The following is a 23,480-nucleotide window of genomic DNA, read 5'->3' as shown; positions in this document are numbered from 1 at the left end:
CCATATGCCGCGCAATTTCAAATGCAACTAACTAAAGGAAAAACACAATTGAATTTGTTTTGTATATTATTGTTCCGTTTTTTTTTTATTAAATTTTTTGTGTAGAGGATTTCTTTCCACTTGTTTATTTATCGTTATTATATTTACTGGTTTGCAATAAATTACATAAAATAACATGTTTCCATTGTATTTAAAGTAAACGTAAAAAGAAAAAAAACTATATAGTTAAAGGGTAAATTAAAAATAAATTTGTTATCAAGTTAGTTGTTAGATTTTAGGCGGGCCTTTGAGTGGTTCGGGTATCTGGGTAACGTTAAGTAAAGTAAAGTCAATGTATCGAAACGCTTCAAACATAATATTGGCTTAAAATGTAGTTAAGTAACAAACTTAATAAGCAGTTCAGAAAGGGCATAAGAAAAGATCCTTTAAATATTTGGGAAAAAAAATGCTGAAATAGGATAGTTTGGGGTCTCTGTGTGTCTGTTTGTGTTTGTTGGTGTTTTTCTGTGTTCGTGTATGTGTGCAAACAGCTATCTCCCATTATATAACTTAATATGGTATAAATAGAGCTTACAACTTATTTAGTGATTTTATTTTCTCTATTGCTGTTCGTTATAAGTTTCTCATTCATAATTTAGCTAGTCTATTTAATATATATTTAAATGTTGCCTTATTTTCAACTTATTGTTTTGCTGTTGCAGTTTTCAACATATGCTCATATGTATATATACATATATAAAATGTATATAAAGACATACATACAATTACGAGACGTATATATATATATATAAATATATATAGATATATATATAATATATATAAATATATATATATGCGTCTTGCTTGTGGTTTCATATTTGGTTGTTTCCATCTTCATCTGCTGCCCTTCTAAGTTCGCTCAGTTGGCCAAGCTAACAATATCATGATGTCGTCACATTTATTCGCTACCATATATGTAAAAGTTATATATTCATGATCTATCGTCAATTTTCCCCCTATTCTCTCGCTCTCTCTCTCTCTCTATCTCTCTCTCTGTATTTCTCTCTATCTGGATCTCGCTCTATCCCTCTTTCAAGCTCCCCCTCTTGTCTATTTGTTGCTACTTGCTACTGTTTTTGCAAATTTTCTCATTGTTTTATTGTAGGTTTTTTCTAATATTACTTTTCCTTTGCTTTGCTACATTTGAACTTCCCATTGCCACACTCCGCTGCACTGCTAGAAATGCAGTCCGTCCATCCGTCAATTGCGTTGTTGCTTAGCTTACTTCTTGACCATCTTCATGAGCATGTCGGTGGATAGGGATTTGGGACGCTCGATGGGCAGGCCAAGAGCACGATCCCAAACAAGGGAGGCGAGCACGCCCAACGCACGCGAAACGCCGAAGAGCACAGTGTAGTAGTTCATCTCCTTCATGCCGTAGTATTGCAGCAGGACACCCGAATGAGCATCAACATTGGGCCAGGGGTTCTTGACCTTTCCGGTCTCAGTTAGAATTGGGGGCACCACCTTGTAGATCTTGGACACCAGCTGGAACAGCTCGTCTTCGGGCAGATGCTTCAATGCAAACTCCCGTTGGCAAGTGTAACGTGGATCAGTCTTGCGCAGCACAGCATGACCATATCCAGGCACCACCTAATTGAAAGAGATATCAGTTAGTTAACCCACATCAGGTAATGGATAAACCTATCCAGTGTGCCCACCTGTCCAGACTTGAGGGTCTTCCAGATGTAGTCCTTGAGCTGCTCCTCCGACGGATTGTTACCCGCCTCCTTCTGCAGCTTACGCAGCCAGATGAGTACCTCCTGGTTGGCAAGTCCATGCAATGGACCCGCCAGACCATTCATACCGGCAGCAAATGACAAGTAGGGATCGCTCAGAGCTGAACCAACCAGATGCACCGTGTGGGCAGACACATTGCCACCCTCGTGGTCGCTGTGGATGGTCAGATAGAGACGCATCAGCTCGGTGAATTCGGGGCTGTCATAGCCGAGCATTTTCACAAAGTTGGCCGACCAATCCAGACTGGAGTCAATGGCACGGGAGCCCTTGCCGCCGCGATAGGTGTTGCAGTAGATAGTCGCAGCCACCACTGGGAGTTTGGCAATCAGATCCATGCTGTCCTCGTAGGCATATTCCCAGTACTTGCTCTTGTGCACACCTTCGGAGTAGGCCTTGGCGAACTTGCTGTCGTGGTTGAGGGCCACAACGGCGGCAGACAACTGGGACATGGGATGCAGGGTCGTTGGCATATTGTTCAGCATGTTGACAACATGCTGGGGCAGTGCAGCGCGATCAGCCCATTCGCAGGACAGTTGCTGGACCTGGGCCTTGGTTGGCACCTCGCCGGTCATCAGCAGCCAGAACAGGCCCTCGGGCAGTGGCTCGCAGCCGCCATCGGCGGCAGGCAGTACCTTCTGGCATTCGGGAATGGACAGACCACGGAAGCGAATACCCTCATCGGCGTCCAGCACAGAGGTCTCGGTAACCAGAGCCTTGATGCCGCGCATGCCACCGTACATCATATCGATGGTTGTCTCGCCAGTTTTGGTGGATCCATGCTGCTTCCTGAAGGCTTTCACACGCTCCTGTTCCTGCGGAATCTTACAGGCCATAACCTCGCGCAGGCTGGCGCCATCAGAAGCGATTTGACGCACATAGCCACTAATAACGGGCACTTTCTGCAATATAGAGAAATAAAACAATAAATAAACATCTGTGTAAACAAATAATAAACAAATACCAAACAGTCAAAGTAAATATCAGTGCAGTCAGTATTTTATATCCAGTTAGCTTTTTTTTATAGATATTTTTCTCGTCAAAGTGCCAGCACTGTTGTTGCGATCACATTAAAGGGAAAGGACAATATGCTGCACCTCAAGGCCACTTAATTGGGTTTATCGATAACGATTGCCACATCTGTCATTGAGCTGCACTTCAGCAGGCAATTTGAGCGTAAAATTACGCGGAACATCAATGCGATTGATAAGGTGCGCCAATTCCCAAACAAAGACAGACACAAAAACACACACCTATGCATGCACACACACACACACACTCACTTTGATGCACACATGAGACAATCCACGTCTGTTGATAAGCAAAGCAAAGCAACGATTGCAGCAATAGCATCAGCCGCAATCCGTCCATTCTCAGTCTCATGACTCAGCATCGATCAGACATTGCCTTAATGGCTGCATTTGCTTATTATTGTTGTTGTTGGTATTGATATTGTTATTGTTATTGTTGTAGCGTAATTGACTACGAAGAATACGCAAAAACACAAAAACCGAAATACATACATATACATGTACACATGTACATACACATGTAATTCGACAAAAGCGCGCCACTCGCAAAGTTCAGCTCAGGTTTAACTGTTAGTTAAGCCTCGATTCCGGTTACAACTAGTTTCTGATAATAGTTTTTTTTTGTTGTATTTCTGATCAGCCCATCGCGAGACACACTTTAAATGACAGCGAAATTCCTAGTCGACGGCATTTGTTGCTGTTGCCACGCGTGGCGTTTGCTCAGACAAAACGAAATGGAAATGAAAACGGAATCCAAGCTCAAGCGCAAAGTGCAATTTTATTTGATTGACAGCACAGTTCGCTGTCTCTCGCTCGCGGTTTCCCTTTGCACCTCCTCCTTCTTGCGCTTTATCGGCTCGTCAGCTTTTATTATACCCTGAACCCATTGAAAATGGGAAATCAGGGTATAATGGTTTTGTGAAAAAGTATGTAACGGGCAGAAGGAGGCGTGGCAGACCCCACAAAGTATATATATTCTTGATCAGCGCGACAAGCTGAGTCGATATAGCCCTGTCCGTCTGTCCGTCCGTCCGTCCGTCCGTCCGTCCGTCCGTCCGTCCGTCCGTCCGTCCGTCCGTCCGTCCGTCCGTATGAGTGCGTCGATCTCAGAAGTTATAAGAGCTAGAAAGCTGAAATTTGGCATGCATACTCGTGAGTACCATACGCAGTACGAGTTTGCTTTATTTTTTCGATAAATCATCCGATAACTTTTTTATTGAGAATAATCGAAAATTTGATTTTGCTTTTTTAGCCTAATTTGAACACTTTTAAACCTGGAGTCTTCAAATTTGCGTTGTATATAAAGTTAATGAATACAAAGATTTTGTAATTTACAGATTTTGGATACCACGCCCCCTTCGCCCCCAATTTGTAAAAAACGCATTTCAAGTACTAGAGACTTATGCTTTGGAATGTACATACATTTGAACATTATGATTACGTTCTGAAAGTTTCATTAAGATTGTAGGTCTACAAAAGAAATTATTCAACAAATAAATTCTCATAATATTGCCCACATTGCAGCGCAGCCCAAGCGCAGTCGCTGCTTACTGCGCAGTTAGCAGAGCGCAGACTTATGCGTGCGTGTGGATGCATGTGTATGTATGTGTGCATAAAAGAAGTGCGGAATGATTAGAATATCAGCTTAGAGGGTTCAGGGTATCTCCTAGTCGAGCAGTCTCGACTGGAGCCTTCTTACTTGTTTTTTGTTGTTTTTTTTTTTACGGTTCTTTTCTTTTTTTTGCGGCTAGTGGGTCAGCAAATTTAATCAACCAAGTGAACTTGTGGCGCCGCCAAGCGGAGGACTTTTGCAAATTGGATTGCATGCCTGCTACATACACGATCGCTAAGTGTATGCATGTGTGTGTGTGTGAGTGCTCGTCTTCTCTTATGCATTATATTGATTTGTTTGTGCGCAAACGCACACACACACACACACACACAAACCGGTTTGCTGGACCGGCCCCAAAAACGCGATTTCATTGATAAAATTGAATTATAATTTACGTGAACGCCTTGCATTGATTATCAAATACTATGAGATGGCCTGTCAATCAGCTGACTGCTACGTCACCCATTACTATAATGGCAAGAGGCAAGTCATACACATTCAATTTCAATTTCAGCCTTTGCGTGCAACAAAGTGATTGCATTTAATTTGTATAAATTAATGTATGTATATATGTATATAAAATATACCATATATGATTATACAATAATCATTGCAAATTGACGTTCCAACGATTATCCTTAATATCTGCAATTGTAATTGGGTATCAATCGATTAAGCTGTGTTAAATAATCGAGTGACCACATTGTATGGAAATTCAATACTCATTATGGTTAATAAAGGGTGAGAAAGGGCGTTAGACGAGCAGAAATGCAATTTGAGACACTTGAAGCTGCAAATAACCAAACGCCGTTTTGCCAGGTGCACAAACCGCAACATTGTTGACGTGAATGCTGCTGCCATTCAAACAGGTGCTAATTGAGCTGTCGTAGTTTGGTTCCTATTTGATTTTGGCTCATGCTAATTATGCGCTAAGAGTTCGAATAACAAACACGCGCAAATGCCAAGAGCAAAGTGTGAGCAATAGAAAGCGTCAGAGAGAGAGAGAGAGAGAGAAAGAGAGCGAGAGAGAGCGCACGCGAAAGAGGCTTGCATAACAGTGAGATTACTAAGCGCCACACATGATGCGTCACACACATACATACATATGCGCTGCTTTTTGCGGAATAGTGTTGCATAACGTGTGGGGGCCGGAGCACGCACAATCGCACGACCGCTCGCCCGCCCGCTCGCGCGGTTTGATTCGCTTTCTTGTTTGTTGGCTTTGTTATCTTATCGCTGGGCCACTACCTTCTTATAAATATGTATAAATGATTATTTCTTGCCGTTCTTTTCTATCATTGTATTTGCTTTGTCTTTTGCTCTATTTGCTGTTTTTCTTTGCGCAAATTTCAGTTGTATGCATACCCATGTGAAAAAGTCATGAACATAATCAGATTAGTTTCACGGGCGGTGGCCGGCCTTCTGGGTCCAGGGGGCGTTACGGGGCAGGCAGGGGGTGCGCGAGTGCTGCTGATAAGCGCTTCAAATTTTGAAGGTCCCCGCAACGGTCTCGCACGCGTTTAACTTTATCGCTCACATTCTCTATAGATTCCACACATCGACTATATATTTTATATGCTGTTTGTACATATATGGTCAAATGGTCAGCAAGGAAATCTTGGTCGCGTGTTAGCTTTCTTGTCGGCTCCAGCTTAGAGATTAGGGGTCTGCTGATCCCCGCAATCGGCGACAATGTATTGCATAAGCGAGCGTTCGTTTCCTCGGATAGCACTTTGTTAATATTATTGCTGTTCTTATTAATTAATCTACGCTGCAATTACGACGACAGCTTAATTAAATACAGACAGATCCATAAACAATACGAATGCTTTTTTTAATAATAATTTTTTACAATCATCATCAGAGTCAAACGTTTGACGCGCGCAACCTTCACAATTTACAATTCCATGTGAGCCGCTCTCTCGAATTGCCATAATACCAAATACTAACGGCATCTCGACTCATTTTGGCATCAAGGCAAGCCAGATAAGCGAGTTGGCCCAAATGCAACTTGCAGTTCGAGTCAAGTGACCGTGACTTGGCGTTAAATGGTTTAACCATGCTAACAGCACGCCTAACAAATTGCCTCTTCTCTTCAAACTATTCAGGCAAGAGGAGATTCGCTCTATGCTTTCTCTCTCTCTCTCTCTCTCTCTCTCTCTCTCTCTCTCTCTCTCTCTCTCTCTCTCTCTCTCTCTCTCTCTCTCTCTCTCTCTCTCTCTCTCTCTGCCGCTTGCTCCCTCTATCTATCTGGTTTCCGTGGATTTTCGCTATCGTTTCTCATTCGCGTGACGATTTCAATTGCCCGGATTCCGTAATTGACTAATACTAACTAACCGATAAAAGTTACGTTTTCAAGTTCATCTTTTCTTTCTTTTATTCGACTATTTGCAATATTATCTTACGGTTCGGAGCCTAATCGCTACAATTAAGGTCTTGTGTCTACTGCTATTTGCATTTCCTCTTTATTATCGCGAACAAAACAACAAAAATACAAATGAAAAAAAAAAAAAAGAAAAAAAAACATATTCGTTCCGAAAGTAAACAGTTAGCAACGTTATGGAGCAGAGTGCATGACGTAACCAGACGTTCGGTTCAGATCGGTTCGCTGGGATTTCTGTCTGTGTTGATTACATGCGCGTTAATCAGAAACTCTGATGAGCGGGAGAACATACTGAGTCAGCCTTTAGTCGCAGAGCACAATTACCAGATGGTGGAAGGGGAACTACGTTCCGTAAACTTTTCTGTCAATGTTAACAATTGATGTCAACATTAGCAACAAGTTGTAAAAACATATATACAAATATATATATGTATATATATACATGTATATATCTATATATGTATGTTTTTGATGTTTCACTTTACACGCTCTCTTGATTATCAACCTTAAGTCATCATCAATCAAAAGAGCAAAGCTCTAATTAGAGCTACACTGATTGATGGAGTCAAGTATCTTCCTCTAGCTCTGGTTAGATATTTGCAATTCTTCCAATTAAGTCCCTCATTAGTAAACCGAAAGCTATGTAAATATGTGAACCCACTGTTATGGGGGTATCGCATTCCACTCTATAAATATTATGCCGTATAAATTCATTTATCGTTGAACCTAATCAAATTAACACTTTTTCGTCCACCGTTCACCTGCTCACCGTTCAACGTTTTCCGTTTTTTTTTTTTTTGCTTTTGTTTTCCTTTGCCATTCTATTAGGCGTCTGTATGTATGCATACTCATATATTATTTCTACAATCAGCTCACGAACATCGATCGTATTATTTCTGTTGGTTGCGTGTGTTCCGATTTCGATCTCGATCATGTGCCCCCACACAAATTTGTCATGCTTATCAGTTAAGCTCCATGGGATGGGGCAGCATTAGTGGCATTCGCGGAATGATTGTAAATGTAAATATAACGTAATGCAATACCAAAATGAGAGTGCAATTTCAGTGTCTCGCACCGATCCGCCCAGCCCCGCCCCCCTACTACGACAGATTACATCACATGACCAAAAATCTTGACGTGTTTCTCCCTATCACAGTTATCACTGCCAACAATTTGATTACCGTATAAACTTTCCATGACGCCATATATTGTTATCTGCTGAAGCCTGAGCATAAAACTTAAAATATCTCGGGAATTTTTTTGCAATTTGAAACCGCAAAATGAATAGAAGAAAAAAGAAATAGAAAAAGTGCAGGTGGGCCGCATGCCTCTCCAAAAATTGAAGCCACTTGAGATTGGATTGGCACGGGCATTGAAAGATTAGACGACGACGACCATAAATCAAACAATTTATTTCTGTGCACAGTGAAATGTGCAAATCCACAGAGCTGAGTGCATAATTCGAATTATATTTTGTGCTTCATCCGCTTGGGACCTCAGCAGTTTGTTTGGGAAATGTGAATTCCCTTTTGTTTTTTTGCATACTATGTATGTGAACTTGATTTCGAATTCGAATTTGAGTTCGAATGCCAATTCAAATTGGGTACAAATGAATGACATTCTTATTATGCAATCGTGGGATCAGCTGTTCAGAGCAGAAAGCTCAACCTTTGCCTGCCACCCTCACAAACACATGCATACACACATATGTATATACACTCACATTGACACACGCACATAAGGCACTTGCCAAAAGGGCAGAAACGCTACGCTAAACGACAAACTTTTTACGTAAGCGCTGGCCGCGTATCGTGACGTATTAGCGTCTGGGCGATAAAAAATTTCGCGTGTTTGTTATTAAGTTGGCCGGACGTCAAATGTTGCCGCTTTTGCTGCTGCTGCTGCGGCAGCTAAAAGGCCTTGCGTGTCATGTTGAAGTCGTCGTTGTGTTGTTTTTGAACAACAGAAAAATATGTTTATTTAGTTTGAATTTTGCAAATCGAAAGTATTTCACTTCAACTTTTTAACCGGAAGAGGACGATGCAAATAGCTCTCGCCCTAAGCATCGTTTACCTATTTACATACTTATGTATTTATAGTAGATACAACAACAAATTCAGCAACAGCAACAGCAGTGTGAAGGACGTTTGCACTTGGTGCGCGTTTTTTGGCGCCACGCCAATTTCAGAACGCGAAAAAGCGGCAGTCACATAGCGAAAGAACTGGGCGCATGCATAACATTTAGAAAGCGCAAAATAGATTATTTAACTTTTTACGTATTACGCATCGAATTCTTGTTTGCGTCACATTCAATCGCTCATTATCTCACTGCCACCCGCTCTCTTGCTCGCTCGCGTTCTGTGTCTTCCTCTTTTTCTCTCTCTCTCTCTTGCACGCACTCTGCCCAACATCGAAAGCACCCCAAAGCAAAGCACCAACAATAAAGCTGCAAAGGAGGCTCGTCCTTTGAGCCTATTTTGTGGGTATATGTGTGTGTTTGTGGCTGTCGGTTTGTGGGCGTGCCAGGGGCCGTGTATTGATTTTTCAGTTACAAAAAAAAAACTTTTGCCAAGTTTTGTGTACTGATTTTTCGACATTACATAACCCGCACATACTCACAGTACGTACGTACGTGTATATACATGTGTGTGTGCGTATATACGATTGTGGTGCACATACGTGGCGATTAATTTTATTATTTTGCTCATGTTCTTTTGCAGTTTTCGGAGATGGGCGGATGGTTGCGCTCTTTGCTTAAAGGTCATTCGGCGGACAATCTTTTTGGCGCAACACAATAACGGCAAATGCAGACAAAAAGTCATTTGGCAACAGAATCAACGCATCTCCTATGCAAAAGCAATCAGCAACAACATCGGCAGCAGCAGCAGTAACAACAACAACAACACGTGACGCGCTTTGGAACTAAAGAGAGACATAGCAACAGCGCGAGCGAAATACAAAATGAGCAGCTACCTGTACGCAGTGTTGTCGCCACGGGCAGTTTCTAGCTATTAAATAGCCAAAATATTCTGATATAGGAAGCTTGTTTACGTAAGACTAAACAGTTTCAGCATTCGAAATATAGTAATAATTAAAAACAAATAATGCTGTCATTGCTAATAAAAGTAATCTCTTTTACAAAAAGATTATATAAAGTATCTAAATAAAAAATATAATTATCTAAATAAACTAGCTATGTTTCATATCAATAAAAAAAATAATAATAATTAAGCTCATGATATACTAGTTTCTCTTTCTCATAAATCATTATTATAATATGAACCTTCAGTTGTTTCATTACAAATAGCTTTTTCTAGCTATTTTAAGCAAATTGATTTGTAGATTTAGCTTTTGAAAATCTGGCAGCACTGCCTGTGCAGCTGCTGATGAGAGCCGCTCTTTGAGAGAGCGTCGCTGCTGTCGCTGTTATTTTTGTTGCTGTAACATTACAAGACGAAGGCCAGAGACGCCGCGTGGTTTTAAGCCAAATTCGAAAACGAAAGAGACACGTTTATGGAAATTATACAACGACAAAAATAAGGCTTAATACATGAGTGACACAACGGGCTACGGTGCCTCTGGTAAAACGGGCATCATCAGATGAAGAAGTTCATTAAACTCAGACTGCGCTGTTCGCTGAGACTGCGACTGCGTCTGCGTTTGGTGAGAGTTTTATTTATAAAGAAGATTCGCGCTTCGCTATTTTAGCCAAGTGAAAATTCTGCTCGGTTATGTAATCGCTACTGCCGGAAAATTAGCACATAGCAAAAATACTTGGCTATGCTGAACTAAATTTACAACTGCTAATATATTTTACTGTGGCCCGCTAGATTAGAAGCTTTGCGAGGCAACCAAATGCGAGCAACAATCATTTTTTGCGTCGAATAGTTTTTTATATATACATATATATATTTTTTTTATAATCACAAGCACATGGCTGAATTTTTGGCGTGTCGCTTCTTTTGCCAACAACAACTCGTGGACACACACTTATACAGAGCCGAACAAGCGCGTACTTAGAGAACGTGTTGTATATATATGTGTGTGTGGATGTATGCGTGCGGCGTTGCTGGCAAGCCACGCTTGGAGTGTGAGGATCCTTTGGCTGCCGCCACAACAGCGAAGCGTGCGAATTGTTTGGCACTTCACAGTTACAGTTATAACATGGTCAAGGCGTAAGATTGGGTCGTGGGTGGGTTAGGGTTGTGAAAAACTCACCTGTGCGTCGACAAGTTTACGTGCAGAAATGCGAACGATCGACATGATTGATTTTAATTTGGCTGCTTAATTTGAGAAGTTGACTCAAACGCTGTGTTCTTTTTTAAACACTAACACGCACAAACACAGAAAAAAATTGCTTTCCCCCAGTGAAGAATTTGGAAATGTTCTTTTTCTTGTGGCGTTTATACGGCGAGCGAAAAAAAGTTTCCTACTCTCCCTTCCTATACGGCAGCTGCGCGGCAACTGAATGTTAAAATATTATTCGAATTCGAATGGTTGGTTGGCTTTCAATTGCATACAGTCGATTGTAGTCATTGTTGTTGTGTCCAATATCGATAATTTATATTGTTCGTGCAGATCGTCATAAGAGATAAGCTAATTGATGTATTAAGATTATATGTATACTATATTGTAATTCGTACTAACACAATATGTGAGGATCATTACATTTATAAGAATTATTTGTTTATTTCGTTGAACAAGCATGATATTTGTATTATCGATAAATGCAATACCAATGAAATGTTGAGCCACCAACACAAAACACAGCTGATATAATTTGCGTATTTCTTGGCGCCCGCGCAATGTTTAAATTGTTTATTTTTTCATTACCAATTATTCTTCTATGTCAAGATTTATTTGCCTACCTCATTTTGTACAGGAAGAGCATCAAACACTTCCTGTTCAAGTCCAAGTTGAGCGCATTGCGGCGTTGGGGGAAAAATAGACTTCTTAATGAAGCGATGCTGGTGCAGGAATAATGAGCACTTTTGGAATGTAAGCAGTTTACGCAAATATGCCATATTTGTAACAACACTATTTTTATTTTATAATCACACAAATTTGAAATTAAAATGTATAATATTTTTGTGGCTCAAGTTGAAATGAAACTGACAGCTGTCAGAGATGCCAGCACTTTTAATTATTGTTTCAGTATTTAGTGCTCTGACATTTTATAGTGAATTATACGATTCAAACTAGGAAATTGGTAATAATTAATGCACAAATACGTGCTATTTTACTACTTGACAATTTGGAAAATTTGAGAATTCCTTTATATCAATATATACAGTGGTGCATTTGGTAATTTTTTGTTTTGGTATTTTAATAGCAATCAGCTGTGGTCACATTACGCTGCATGTTATGCAAAAGGCGTCGTGAAATTTTGACTGGCAGATTTCCTATTTTATTAACAAATTACTAAAGCGTAAGTCGAAATAGATATGCACTCATAGAGGGAAAATGTTATCAGAACGCATCCATGTACATTGCAGCAGCCAACATGGCGACGGCCGTGCCGCATGTGCCCCCAAAACAGGACCTTCCACCACCCGGTGGATACAAGAAGATTCCCTTTGCTCGCGTGCCACCCAAGAGCTATTTCACAGGTGAGTTCAATCTAAGATTTATGCATACGTAAACACATCTATATTTATACTGTTGCAGGCTTTACCATGATTGGAACCTATGTGGCCGTCACCACAGTGGGTCTGGGCATCTATTATTTGACAGCCAAAAAAGTCAAGCGCGACGAAATCGAAATGCGCTCGGCTCAGAATGTCATTTTCCCAATATTGATTGCGGAGCGCGATCGTGAATTTCTGCGTCAGCTGCGTCGCAATCGTGACGAGGAGGCTGAACTCATGAAGAACGTGCCCGGCTGGGAGGTAAATTGCGACTATTGAATTTTAGCCAAAATGATGGGAACTAAAATTTGATTCTCTTTTGTTTTTGGCAGGTGGGCACCTGGTATGGTGAGCCCGTGTTCAAGACACTGCCAGAGGACACACTAGTCACGCCCATATTCAAGGAGTTCTATGCTCATTCTGATTGGAAATCTTATGCTAAACGCGCCCATCTGAAGCTCTGGTCGTAAACGAATGTGAAAGAGGAGGAGCAGGAGACTGGGAGTAGCAGCTACTGCTGCTGCCGCTCCTACCTCCTGTCGTCAGTTTAAATTAGTTAATGCACATTATATAAAAAAAAAACAACAATTTTGTTTGTAGCTGCGGCGCCTCAGCGCGCACTTCTGAAATCAATAATACACCGAATGCGCTCTGCATTGGTTAATGTACAATAATTCTGACTCAAGTTTTTTCGATCTTTTAGAAATTGAAATGCTGTATATGAATTTAGTCTGCTATTTATTCTGTTTCCGATATTTATACATATATATATATTTTTTTTGAGATATATATATATATATACATATTTATTTCAGTTACATTTACACAATATTTTGTACACCCATTTCAAAAGAGTTTTCTTAGAGTTTAAATTTGCAAGCTCTACTTTTTCGATTATCAAACGATATATATGTATATATAATATATATATATATATATATATATATATATATGATCGTTGGGCTCTCTATGATGTTATTTTTCTTGAAATATCCTTGAAGTGAAGCAGTTTTGCATGAGTTTTCGTTCGATGTTAATCAAAAAACAAATTGTTTACAGAAACAATATCTTACGATGCTATATATTTTGATATAGTATTACGATACCAAGACACATGAGCGGAATTATCGAATCGGATAGACAGTTGTTTTACATTATGACTCAATGATATTTTCAATGTGATTTTGTTTATATGTATGTATATAAAATGAAAATTATTACAAAGTCTGCAAGGATATATTAGAAGATTGTTTGTTGCTTTGTGTTTCGTGTTATCTCTTTCTCTTTTGTTTACGTTTTTCTGTGTTTGTTTGTTTTTTTTTTTTTTTTTGTTTTTGTTTTTTGTTTAGCAGATTCTCTATGGAGTTGTTTAATCAGTGAAAACATGGAACGTAGTCATGCTGTTTATATATAGCTAATATGCCTCGACACTCCTTCCGTAACAAATTCTTATAAATATTATTACATAGTTTAAAAAAAATATGTTTATATATATATATATATATATAATTATATATAAAGTTAGATTTTACTGCTCGTCGGCGTATCCATATAGGTGTTTATGCATATATTTATTTATATGTGTATTTTAGCCCCAGCTAGCCAAGAATGAAAATAGTATGTGTGTGTGTGTGTGTAAAGGTATGTAAGGTTTGCGTCTGTGTAAAGGTATTTCAAGAAAGAAAATAGTGTGTGTGTGTGTGTGTATGTATGTAAGGTATGCGTCTGTGTATGCATGGGTGTGTGTGTGTGTGAGTGTAAAGGTGTGTGTGTGTGTGTGTGTGTTTGTAAAGGTGTGCGTGTGTGTGTGCAAAGGTGTGCGTGTGCAATTGCCAGCTGGAGACGTATTAGACTGCCTATAAGCTAGTATTTAACTATAACTCCTCCCTCCGTCGAAGTGTTAAAGAAAGAAATTGTGTGTGTGTGTGTGTCTATTGGTGTGCATAATAAAAGATTTCAATTTCATTGGCCAATTTCTAGGGCTGCTGCTGTTCCTACTGATCTTCAACACTTTCCTCCAGCTCTTCAAGTTCCTCCTGTTTAATTACAACGTAACGCATTGGCGGTGATATTAGCACATGTTCCTGCTGCAGCTCATCTTCCTCCACCTGCTCCTCCTGTTCCTCCACAAAATCACATTCGAGTGCTCTATCAGATCTTTTGCGCCGACGCCGCCAACTGCCATCACGTTGCTGCCACCTCTACTTCATGTCGCGGCGACGCTTGATGCTGCCATCACAGGTGGGCAGATGACGCTGAAGGAAGCCCTCAAAGACGAACTTGCGGCCGCAACGCTCGCAGCTGAACTCACGCTTCTCCTCCACCTGCTGCTTGTGCTGGCGCAATGCCTCGGCATTTGAGTATTTGTCGCGACAAGCGTCGCAGGCATAGCGGCGCTTCACCTGGCCCACATCGAACACGACGGTAAAGTTCTGTGAACAGAAGGAGCAGGTGAACTCCTTGACGACCACCTTCTTGCCGCCGTGCTGAGCAGCCAATGCCTCAGCCTCAGCTTCCAGCTTGTCCTGGTGCTTGTGCGAGTCCATGTGCGCATTGTATTTGGCCTCGTCGACGAACTTGCGATAGCAGCGCGTGCAGCGATGCGGCTGTTCGCCAGTGTGACGCATCATGTGCTCCTTGAGGTAGGCCACCGAGTTGAAGATCTTGCTGCACACCTTGCACTTGCGGTCCTCGGCAGAGACCTCGTTGCGCTGGCGCAAACAGGCGCGCATGTGTAGCTTCAAGGAGCCGGCGGCACTATAGCAATTGCCACAATTGGGACAATAGAAAGTCTTATTGCGTGACTGCGAATCGGATTCGGGACTGTGATCGATGGTGCCCTCAAAGACAATCGAGCCCATTTCATCCTCCTCCTCGTCCTGCTCATCGCCCTCTTCCTGCTCCACGCCCACAATCTCGTCCTCATCGTGCTCGATGGCCTCCCCATCCTCATCCTCGTCATCTTCCTCTTCGTCGCCTATATTGGGCACAATGTGCAATATGGTGTGGGTGCCATCGCCCTGCTCAATAGTCTCCACCTCCTCCACGGTGCTGTTCTCCACCAGCTGCTGCAGGGTGACGGCATGCCCGTTCTCATCGATGATCACCTCCTGGGCATTGGCCAGTGCCTCGTGATCACGATCGCTAAGAGTCACCACAGCCGTTTCAGTGTCGTCATCCTCAGTAGTCGTATAGGCATATGTATACTGTGTTGTCTCTCCATTGCCATCTACGTCGTCAGTTTCATGCTGTATGATAACTGGGACAATTTCCTCCTTGGACGGCGCATCTGTCGGGCTGGACAGCGTAGTGTATTTAATACGCTTCGAGTTCATATCGCTGTGTATATATGTATATACTAATATATATATATACTATATGCTTGGATAAAATTATATATTTCTGTGTATTTAGTTAATTAAAGTTAATCGTCGCTCCGACTTCGTTGCAACAAACACAATTTGTTGTTTTCTCAATGCGGCGCGGCGTGGCGTACCTCTCCTCCAGCACACCAATTTTTTTTCTTTTTTCCTTTTTATTAGTGTGCGTGTGACAGATGTAAGTTGCGTTTTGCAGGAAATCTTTTTCGCATGAATTGCGGTCTCCGGGTACTGCAAAATATTTGTAAACAATTCGCTAGTTGGTAAATTACTTTTGGCGCGTTCAAATTATACTTTTTTCTTACAATAGTCAACACTCTTTCGCGACTTTCTTGCCACCAAGTTTAATTCTTCCACTTCAATATCACAATTTTCGTCGATTGTGGCAACATCGTCTAACAATGGTCACACTGGCTCGAATGTTTCGTTGTTTTTGGTATATATCGCCACGACGTTAAGTTGGCTGCCACACTAATTTCATGCATACGTGACGCATAGCGGTCTTACGTGCGACATTTGGTCTTACGTAAGACATCTTACGTGACGGAAGTGTAATAAATGCCACCCATTTAATTGTAAAACAATAATAAAACATTTTGCGAGTAATTCAAGGCTGACCAAATTATTCTTTTTACAATAATTGTCTTTAGGGCGCCTAAGCGTATTTGGATAATTTCCTTACGTTTGCAAACTTCAAAAGGTGGCAGCGCTGTGGACTAACAAGCGTTCGCTATGCGCAGCGGTATCACAACTGTTGTCAAGACCACGGCGCCACCTTTTCAAATACAGCCGCGACAGAGCTCCTCCTCTGCACATTGTTTGTGAACCAAAGGATTTTTTTTTGGCATGTACAAATTAAATTTGAAACACGTGCCTTAAACTTGTATACTTAATCGGTGTTTCGCAAGAAATAAACAATTGCAAACAGAATAAATACATATGTACTATGTCTATTGTTTATAATATGTACCATTTATAATGCATGTACATATGTATGAATGTTTGGGGATACACGTGTGTGTCTATGTGTATGTGTGTATGCACTTGCTTGTTGTATGTATGTATTTATGTATGTATGTTAATTTATGGTTAAACACATTTTTGTCACGTTGCCAAGCAGTTCGAAGTTAAGCGCATTTCTGCGCCAATTGCAAAATGAATTAAACTATAAATGCTTGCCACTATTTATAATACAAATCAAATATGTACACAGAGATATATATGCATATATATGTACATACATATATGCACATATTTATAAATGCAAATTTATATATAGTTTTAGTGCACTTACGGTGCGAATATTTTGCAGACGTTTTGACATCCTCGATTCGGCTAATGCGCACAATTTAGAAAACCAAAAAAAGAAGCACACGAATTTCGAAAATTTTGTTTAAATAAAACAGACGTATTAATATGTAATTGTCAAATAATAAAATAAACAAACACAAATGAACTAAAATGCCAACATATGTATGTATACATATGTATGTATTTCGTAAATGGATGTCACTAAAGTCGATCCGATCTCAACATGCCTAGATTTTTCAATAAGCTCGAATCTTTCATTGCAATTATCAATTTTTTTTACACACACTTCATCACATAAGAAATTTTTCCATTAAGTTTTGCCGATTTTCACAGCTGAATGCGAACATTCATATTAAGCCCCATTAAAAAATTTTCCACTGCCCCAACGGTAAGTTTTTGCATTTTATACGTATAAACATATGTATAAATATATATACATATCTGCTTGAATATGAAAATGTGGTAAAAAAAAAGAAAGAAAAAACGGTTACTTAATTAGCTTGGAAGATCGCAAAACGTCATTTGCAGCTTTTTGCACGTTGCAGACTTTGGAGATAAGAGATGGAAGAGAATGAGGATGAAGGGGAAGTGGCAGCAGAGGAAGCAGGTGGAAAACAATCGAACTGCGCACATTCAGATACCCTCAGGTGCCAGCACAAATACCCAACCGAAGTTAAGCAAACCTAATAGGGGGCAGCACCAAGTGTTACCAATTCATAATTGCAAATTGTTTTCTGAGCTGGCAAATGGCAAATGGCAAATGGCAAATAATATTACAATAAAAGAAGAAAGAAAAATAAAAACAGTTAAGCGAACTTTGTAAGGGCAGGGCGAGTCAATAGTGGACGCTCTTTAAGATAGAAAGAGAGAGAGAGAGCTTTAAGTTTATTAAGTTTCTTATAAAACTTGATCAATTATAATAAGTTAAGAAATGAAAATATCGAGTATTTCATTTGAATAGAGTATAAACCGCCTTTGCCCTATAAACAAAATTAGTAAGTAGAGTTTAAAGAGAAACAACTGCATGTGCATAAAAAGAAAACTTTGATTTTTCAGTTTGATAAGGATACAAACAAACATGCATACATATATACATACATACATAGGCGTATGAACAATTACATAAGAACAACTAGCATGTCTGTAGAATAATAAAAGTTAGAGCAATAATTCCGAGAAATATAGAGAGACTAACTAACTACATATAATAAGTAAAACTTAACTAGTTAAAAAAAATAATAATAATGATAAGGAATAAGAAACATCGAATTTTCCATTTAATTTGGGCATGAACTGCTTTTGCTATATGGACAGAACAATCCGCTTGCTTATAATATACATACATACATATGCAATAAAATTTTTGGCTATAAATATAAAGAAATATAAAATGCAAAATATATATTGCATACAATAAAGTGGCAAAAGTTTATATATGCGCTGCATATCTTGAGAGCGAGAGTGAGAGAGATAGGCAGAGAGGGAAGGCAGAAGGCAGAGGAGGAGATGATTCAGAATGAGAACGCGCTAATTCAGTCACGTTTGCAGTTTCAATATGCAAATAGGCGCTATAAACACAATGCATACAAAGACACATACATATGTACATGTATGTATGTATATCTATCTGGACATGCCTTATAGACATATGTACATACATATGTATGTATGTACATACATACAAGCGTATATTCATTCGAATTGGTTGCGGTAGGGCGTCAGCGTTTTTAATCTTTCTTCCCGTTTTGTTTCATTTCTAATCGACTTTGTTGTTATCTTTCGATTGGCAATTGCATCATAAAATGCAATATTTATTTTGCCATAAACTATTTCTTTGCTGGCTTGAGTGTCTATACACTCATCATTAGTTTGTGTGTTGGTTGCATTACGAAATACACGTATATACAGACATACGTATTTACATATGTACATACATACATACATGTGTACGTAAAGGCGAAGATGACTAAAAACTAGAGCAGCTGTTCCCGTTACTCGATCTGTTTGCCTTTTCTTAAGCGTACACACATACATATGTACGTATGTATACATGTGTATGTATGTATGTACATAATTAGCATACATATTAAGTCTCCCTTAAAAACATTAAATTAATGAAACTCGCATGAAAATTTCTACGTACATGTGTACCTGCGTACATATGTACATATGTATGTATGTGGTTGGCCCTCGGTGGAGTGGTACGTGCGAAAATGGCATATTCCGTATCAAATTGCAACATGTCGTCTGGTGGAAGAACAAAAAAAATCGAATTTTCTCGTCCAAACTTACATATGTATGTATGGAAAGTTTTTGCTATATGATTTTTTTTTTTTAGCGTATGTGCGTATAAGTATGCGCCGTTATTTATATGGCTTGTTTGCTGGGCTTGGCATAATTAGTAGGGCGTTGCCAGATGGCTGCTTAAGAAACTTTCGTTATGATTTGCATATGCATTTTGGCTACGCAGAGTTTTTGTTGTTGTTGTTGAGCTTTGGTTTGCTTGTTGGTTTTTTTATTTTTTGGGCAATGCGTGCCCAGATCGTAGAAGTGCATACGTATGTACATAAATACATACATACATACATAAATATGTACATGCACATGCACATATACATATGAAAGAAATGTATGTATGTATGTGTATGTAAATTTAAGAAATGTCCACTCATATGTACATATGTATGTATGCATCTATGTACATAAATACATATATGTACATATATTTACATACATATACATATGTATATTCATCTTTGTCAATAGGACTTTCCTTATGCCAAAACCTCATAGATACAAAATTAATTCAATGCTGGATACATTTACAATAAGGGTTCTGAGTTGGTTGTGCGTGTGTGTGTAATCGAAGGGGCGCTCGCAGCCCAAAGGCATACACGAACACACACACACACACACACACGCACACACATCGAATGGAATTTTCCATGCAATTTTTTTGTGTAATTGTTCGCAGTTCGTTCAGTTTTTGTTTTGTTCTGGCTTAACCCTTATGTAGCTCGCTTAGCAAGAACAATGCACAGCTTGAAACAAAACAAAATTTGCAATATGTAACAAGTTAAGCATTTTAGTTAGTAAGTTCATTTGTGAAAATGTAAAAGTATTCCAGGCCCTTTGACCAGTCGAAATCACAGCGCATTAGCGCTATTTGTGCCGCTCTGATAACAGCCATAAACTGCACAAAGTCTCCATTAGGCGTGTCTAATTGCTGACCAGAGACCCAAAGCAGCAGCCACAGCTTAAGCCCAGCAGCTTATGAGCCCACACATGTGTACGATACGATAATCCCAAAATAAAACTGGCGGACCAAAACGACCCCCCGGGCATTGCATGGGTTTAATTGCACTCTCGATGCTGTTGCTTGCGATTTTTGTTTTGTTTTTGTGTTTGTTTTTGCTTTTGCTTTTTTGCTTTTTGCTTTTGTTTCTGTTAACGGCTTGTGAACGAACGCGAGCGACAGACAACGAAGAAGAAGAAGAAGAAAAAATCGCCGCGGCCGTAGCAGCAGCTGCTGAAACGGCGGCGATTTCAATGAATTTGCTTCTGTTTTCGCCCACTTTGTCTTCTTTTGTTGTTCTTAATTTTACGTTTATTTTGACACACAAAAAGAGTTCAATTACTGGACACATGTATGTATGCATGTATGTATGTATATGTATGGGTACATTAAATATATGTAAGTGTTATAATAGCCATATATAGACCTAGTCAATAATAATTTTAATCTCCAATTGACTAGGTTCTTCGAGAAAAAGGGAGAGAGAGAAAGAAAAAAAAAAAAACAAAAACAAAGAAAGATGTTAACTGGATGCACTGAGCCGTTGATGACAGTTGAAGCACTCCATTCTTCTAACTGGAAGGCCGATCCACCACAACAGTCTCCACCGAGTCACCCGGAGCTGTAGACGGAGCTGCAGCTGAAGCGGCCGTAGCAGCAGCTGGACGCGCTCCACTGCCGTTCTGGCCATTTTGATTGCTGGAGTCGCTCTGGATGGGCGGCAGGCCGACGAGTTTTTCGCTCTCGCGCCACAGCCAGTCGGCGGTGTCCATGTCCCGAGCCCAGGGCACGAGTGGGAAGCGCATGCAGTCGGAGTAGTAGTTGCCCGACGAGCCCTCCAGCGCCGGATCCAGCGCCAGACGCAGCGAAGTCTGGGCCCCAGCACGCGGCGTCTTGAAGAAATACAGCGAGAGCACCTTCAGGGCACTCTTCGTCCAGTTGGGCCCGGCGAAGTGACGATTCAGCTCCGTTCGCACCACGCCCGGATGGCAACAGTTCACCGTGACGCCGGTGCCGTTCAGCAGCATCGAGAGCTTCCGCGTGAACAGGATGTTGGCCAGCTTCGACTGGCTGTAGGCGCCAAAGAACTTGCTGTACTTGCGCTCGCTCATCAGATCCTCGCGATTGATGCGGCCGAACAGATAAGCCGCCGAGCTGACCACCACAATGCGACTGGGCGCCGCCTGCTTGAGCCGATCCAGCAGCAGATTGGTGAGCAGAAAGTGGCCCAGATGATTGACGCCCAACTGCATCTCGTAGCCATCCGCGGTCAGGGTGCGCGGGCAGGCCATGACTCCGGCATTGTTGATCAGCAGGTCGAGGCGCGTCTCCTCCGTCTTGAAGCGCGCCACAAAGTTGCGCACGGAGTCCAGCGAGCCCAGGTCGAGGCTGCGATTGAACAGCTGCTGGTTCTGGGTGCGATCGATGATCTCAATGCGAGCGGCCTCGCAGCGTGCCGGATCGCGGCAGGCCATGTAGATCTTGGCGCCGCGCCGAGCCAGCTCCAGCACCGTCTCCTTGCCAATGCCCGTGTTGCAGCCGGTCACGATGACCACCTTGCCGTCGATGCGGTTCGCCTTGCGATAGACCGGACCTTGGATGCACTTGCGCAGCAGCCACATGACGAACGCGATGCACAGGAAGATCAGCAACAGGAGCACCAACCAGGCCCAGATGCCACGGAAGCAGAGTGCCTTCTCGGCCGCCTCGGCGGTTGGGTCGTCGTAAGCAGGCGTCGTTGTCGTGGGCGTGGCAGCCTCCGACATAGCTGGGACACGACTTTAGTTTGTATGCGTGTGTGTGTGATGTGCGAGACCCTTCGTTGTGCCTAGCAATGGAATGGAAGGATTGTGCGATGTGCCTGGGGGCGAGAAGAAGGGAAAGGAATTGTCACGCATATTATCGATAATGGATATATTAATCGACATTTGTCTGTCATTCTAATTAGCTTTGCAGAGTACAGTTAACGCTATGCTTGATTTATCAATATCATCTGGTAATCAATTATCGATATGTTGGGGTATCGATCAATTTATCGATGCACATATTATTGAACTAGTTTGTTTATAGACCGCTAGCGCATGTAGAAGTATGAATATAATAACTTGAATCGATAAACAAAATTCGATATTGTTATCGATATGATAAGTACTTGATAATAAGACTTAACAAGTACTTGGCGTGTCTTATGAAATAAATTGGTTTTATTGAAAAAAATTAAATGTGTTACATATAATTTTAATATATCGAAAAGCTCCAAACTATAAAGTAGAGTAATTTATCAATATAGTAATGCAATATACATATATACACAAACATACATATATGTATGTACATATGCAGCTTCCATTGTTAGTGCATAGACTTATAATAACAATAAATATTAGCTGACAATTATTTGCTCAAAACTTTGCCCAGTTATCGATCATCGATCGATTTTTCTCAAAGTGCTCTGTTTTAGCCTATAGAGAAAATATTTTCTCATAACACATGTTTTGCCACATTAATCCACAGGGAATTCAAATTGAATCCAACTATTTTCTATACATATTTAAATTGAACGTTCGCCGTAGTTATCGAAGCTTGCCTTTCGATAACATGGAGACATGCATGTTTCTCTATGTCGCATTCGAAAACAAGACTTTCGAAATTGCTGTTTCGTACACTCGACGTGCCCACATACCAGGCCACACCATACCGTGCCACCATACCTCTTGCTGACCCTTTTCTTTCTCGTTCTCTTCTTCTGTCGCCGCACTTCCTCACGCGCTAATTTCACACATTTGGTCGAACAACAACAGCGGCGAGAGTTGACTTAAGCACTTGACGGATTGATGCCGGCTATACGCTCGGTCTCTCTCTCTCTCTATATCACTCTCTCTCTCTCTCTCTCTCTTTCACTCTCTTTCTCTCTCTATAACATACGCTCACACACTTTATTCGATCAGCTTGGGATCTGTTTGTCCGGGATTGTCTTGCTGCGCTGCTCTTGTTACCGTTGCGTCCAAGCGTCTCGCGCGGTGTTAGCCAACTGAAAGAAACAGCGGCTCCCGATTGCCATGGCT

The 23,480-nt window shown here is 40.9% G+C and overlaps 4 protein-coding genes across 6 annotated transcripts; 1 reads left to right on the top strand and 3 right to left on the bottom strand.

Moving 5' to 3' along the window:
* Positions 1-53: 53 nt before the first annotated feature.
* kdn (citrate synthase) lies at positions 54-17,245 on the bottom strand. Of its 3 annotated transcripts, none has more exons than XM_018016122.2 (3): positions 17,104-17,245; positions 1,701-2,678; positions 54-1,632 (listed from the first exon to the last, which is right to left on the bottom strand). In XM_018016122.2, the coding sequence occupies exons 1-3, from the start codon at positions 17,131-17,133 to the stop codon at positions 1,261-1,263; spliced, it is 1,380 nt and encodes a 459-aa protein (XP_017871611.1). In that variant the 5' UTR covers positions 17,134-17,245; the 3' UTR covers positions 54-1,260. The 3 variants fall into 3 exon arrangements, with proteins under 3 accessions (XP_017871611.1, XP_017871609.1, XP_017871610.1); XM_018016120.2 differs by lacking the exon at positions 17,104-17,245 and adding an exon at positions 11,671-11,890; XM_018016121.2 differs by lacking the exon at positions 17,104-17,245 and adding an exon at positions 11,021-11,287.
* Positions 12,129-13,103, top strand: ND-B16.6 (NADH dehydrogenase (ubiquinone) B16.6 subunit). The gene is made up of 4 exons (XM_018016128.2): positions 12,129-12,230; positions 12,298-12,411; positions 12,470-12,690; positions 12,762-13,103. Exons 2-4 carry the CDS (start codon positions 12,306-12,308, stop codon positions 12,897-12,899), a joined length of 465 nt encoding a protein of 154 aa, XP_017871617.1. The 5' UTR covers positions 12,129-12,230; positions 12,298-12,305; the 3' UTR covers positions 12,900-13,103.
* On the bottom strand, positions 13,479-16,268 carry LOC108619503 (uncharacterized). The gene is made up of 2 exons (XM_018016125.2): positions 16,115-16,268; positions 13,479-16,040 (listed from the first exon to the last, which is right to left on the bottom strand). The coding sequence occupies exon 2, from the start codon at positions 15,762-15,764 to the stop codon at positions 14,631-14,633; it is 1,134 nt and encodes a 377-aa protein (XP_017871614.1). The 5' UTR covers positions 15,765-16,040; positions 16,115-16,268; the 3' UTR covers positions 13,479-14,630.
* A 3,450-nt stretch (positions 17,246-20,695) lies between the features above and the next one.
* On the bottom strand, positions 20,696-22,181 carry LOC108619501 (retinol dehydrogenase 12). The gene has a single exon (XM_089475003.1). It carries the CDS (start codon positions 22,179-22,181, stop codon positions 20,988-20,990), a length of 1,194 nt encoding a protein of 397 aa, XP_089331129.1. The 3' UTR covers positions 20,696-20,987.
* Between the last annotated feature and the right edge of the window lie 1,299 nt (positions 22,182-23,480).

Source organism: Drosophila arizonae, chromosome X (genome assembly GCF_054131065.1).
Source record: "Drosophila arizonae isolate 15081-1271.41 chromosome X, UAZ_ARI_1.0, whole genome shotgun sequence".
Lineage (NCBI taxonomy): Eukaryota > Metazoa > Arthropoda > Insecta > Diptera > Drosophilidae > Drosophila > Drosophila arizonae.
This window is presented reverse-complemented; position numbering and strand designations above follow the sequence as displayed.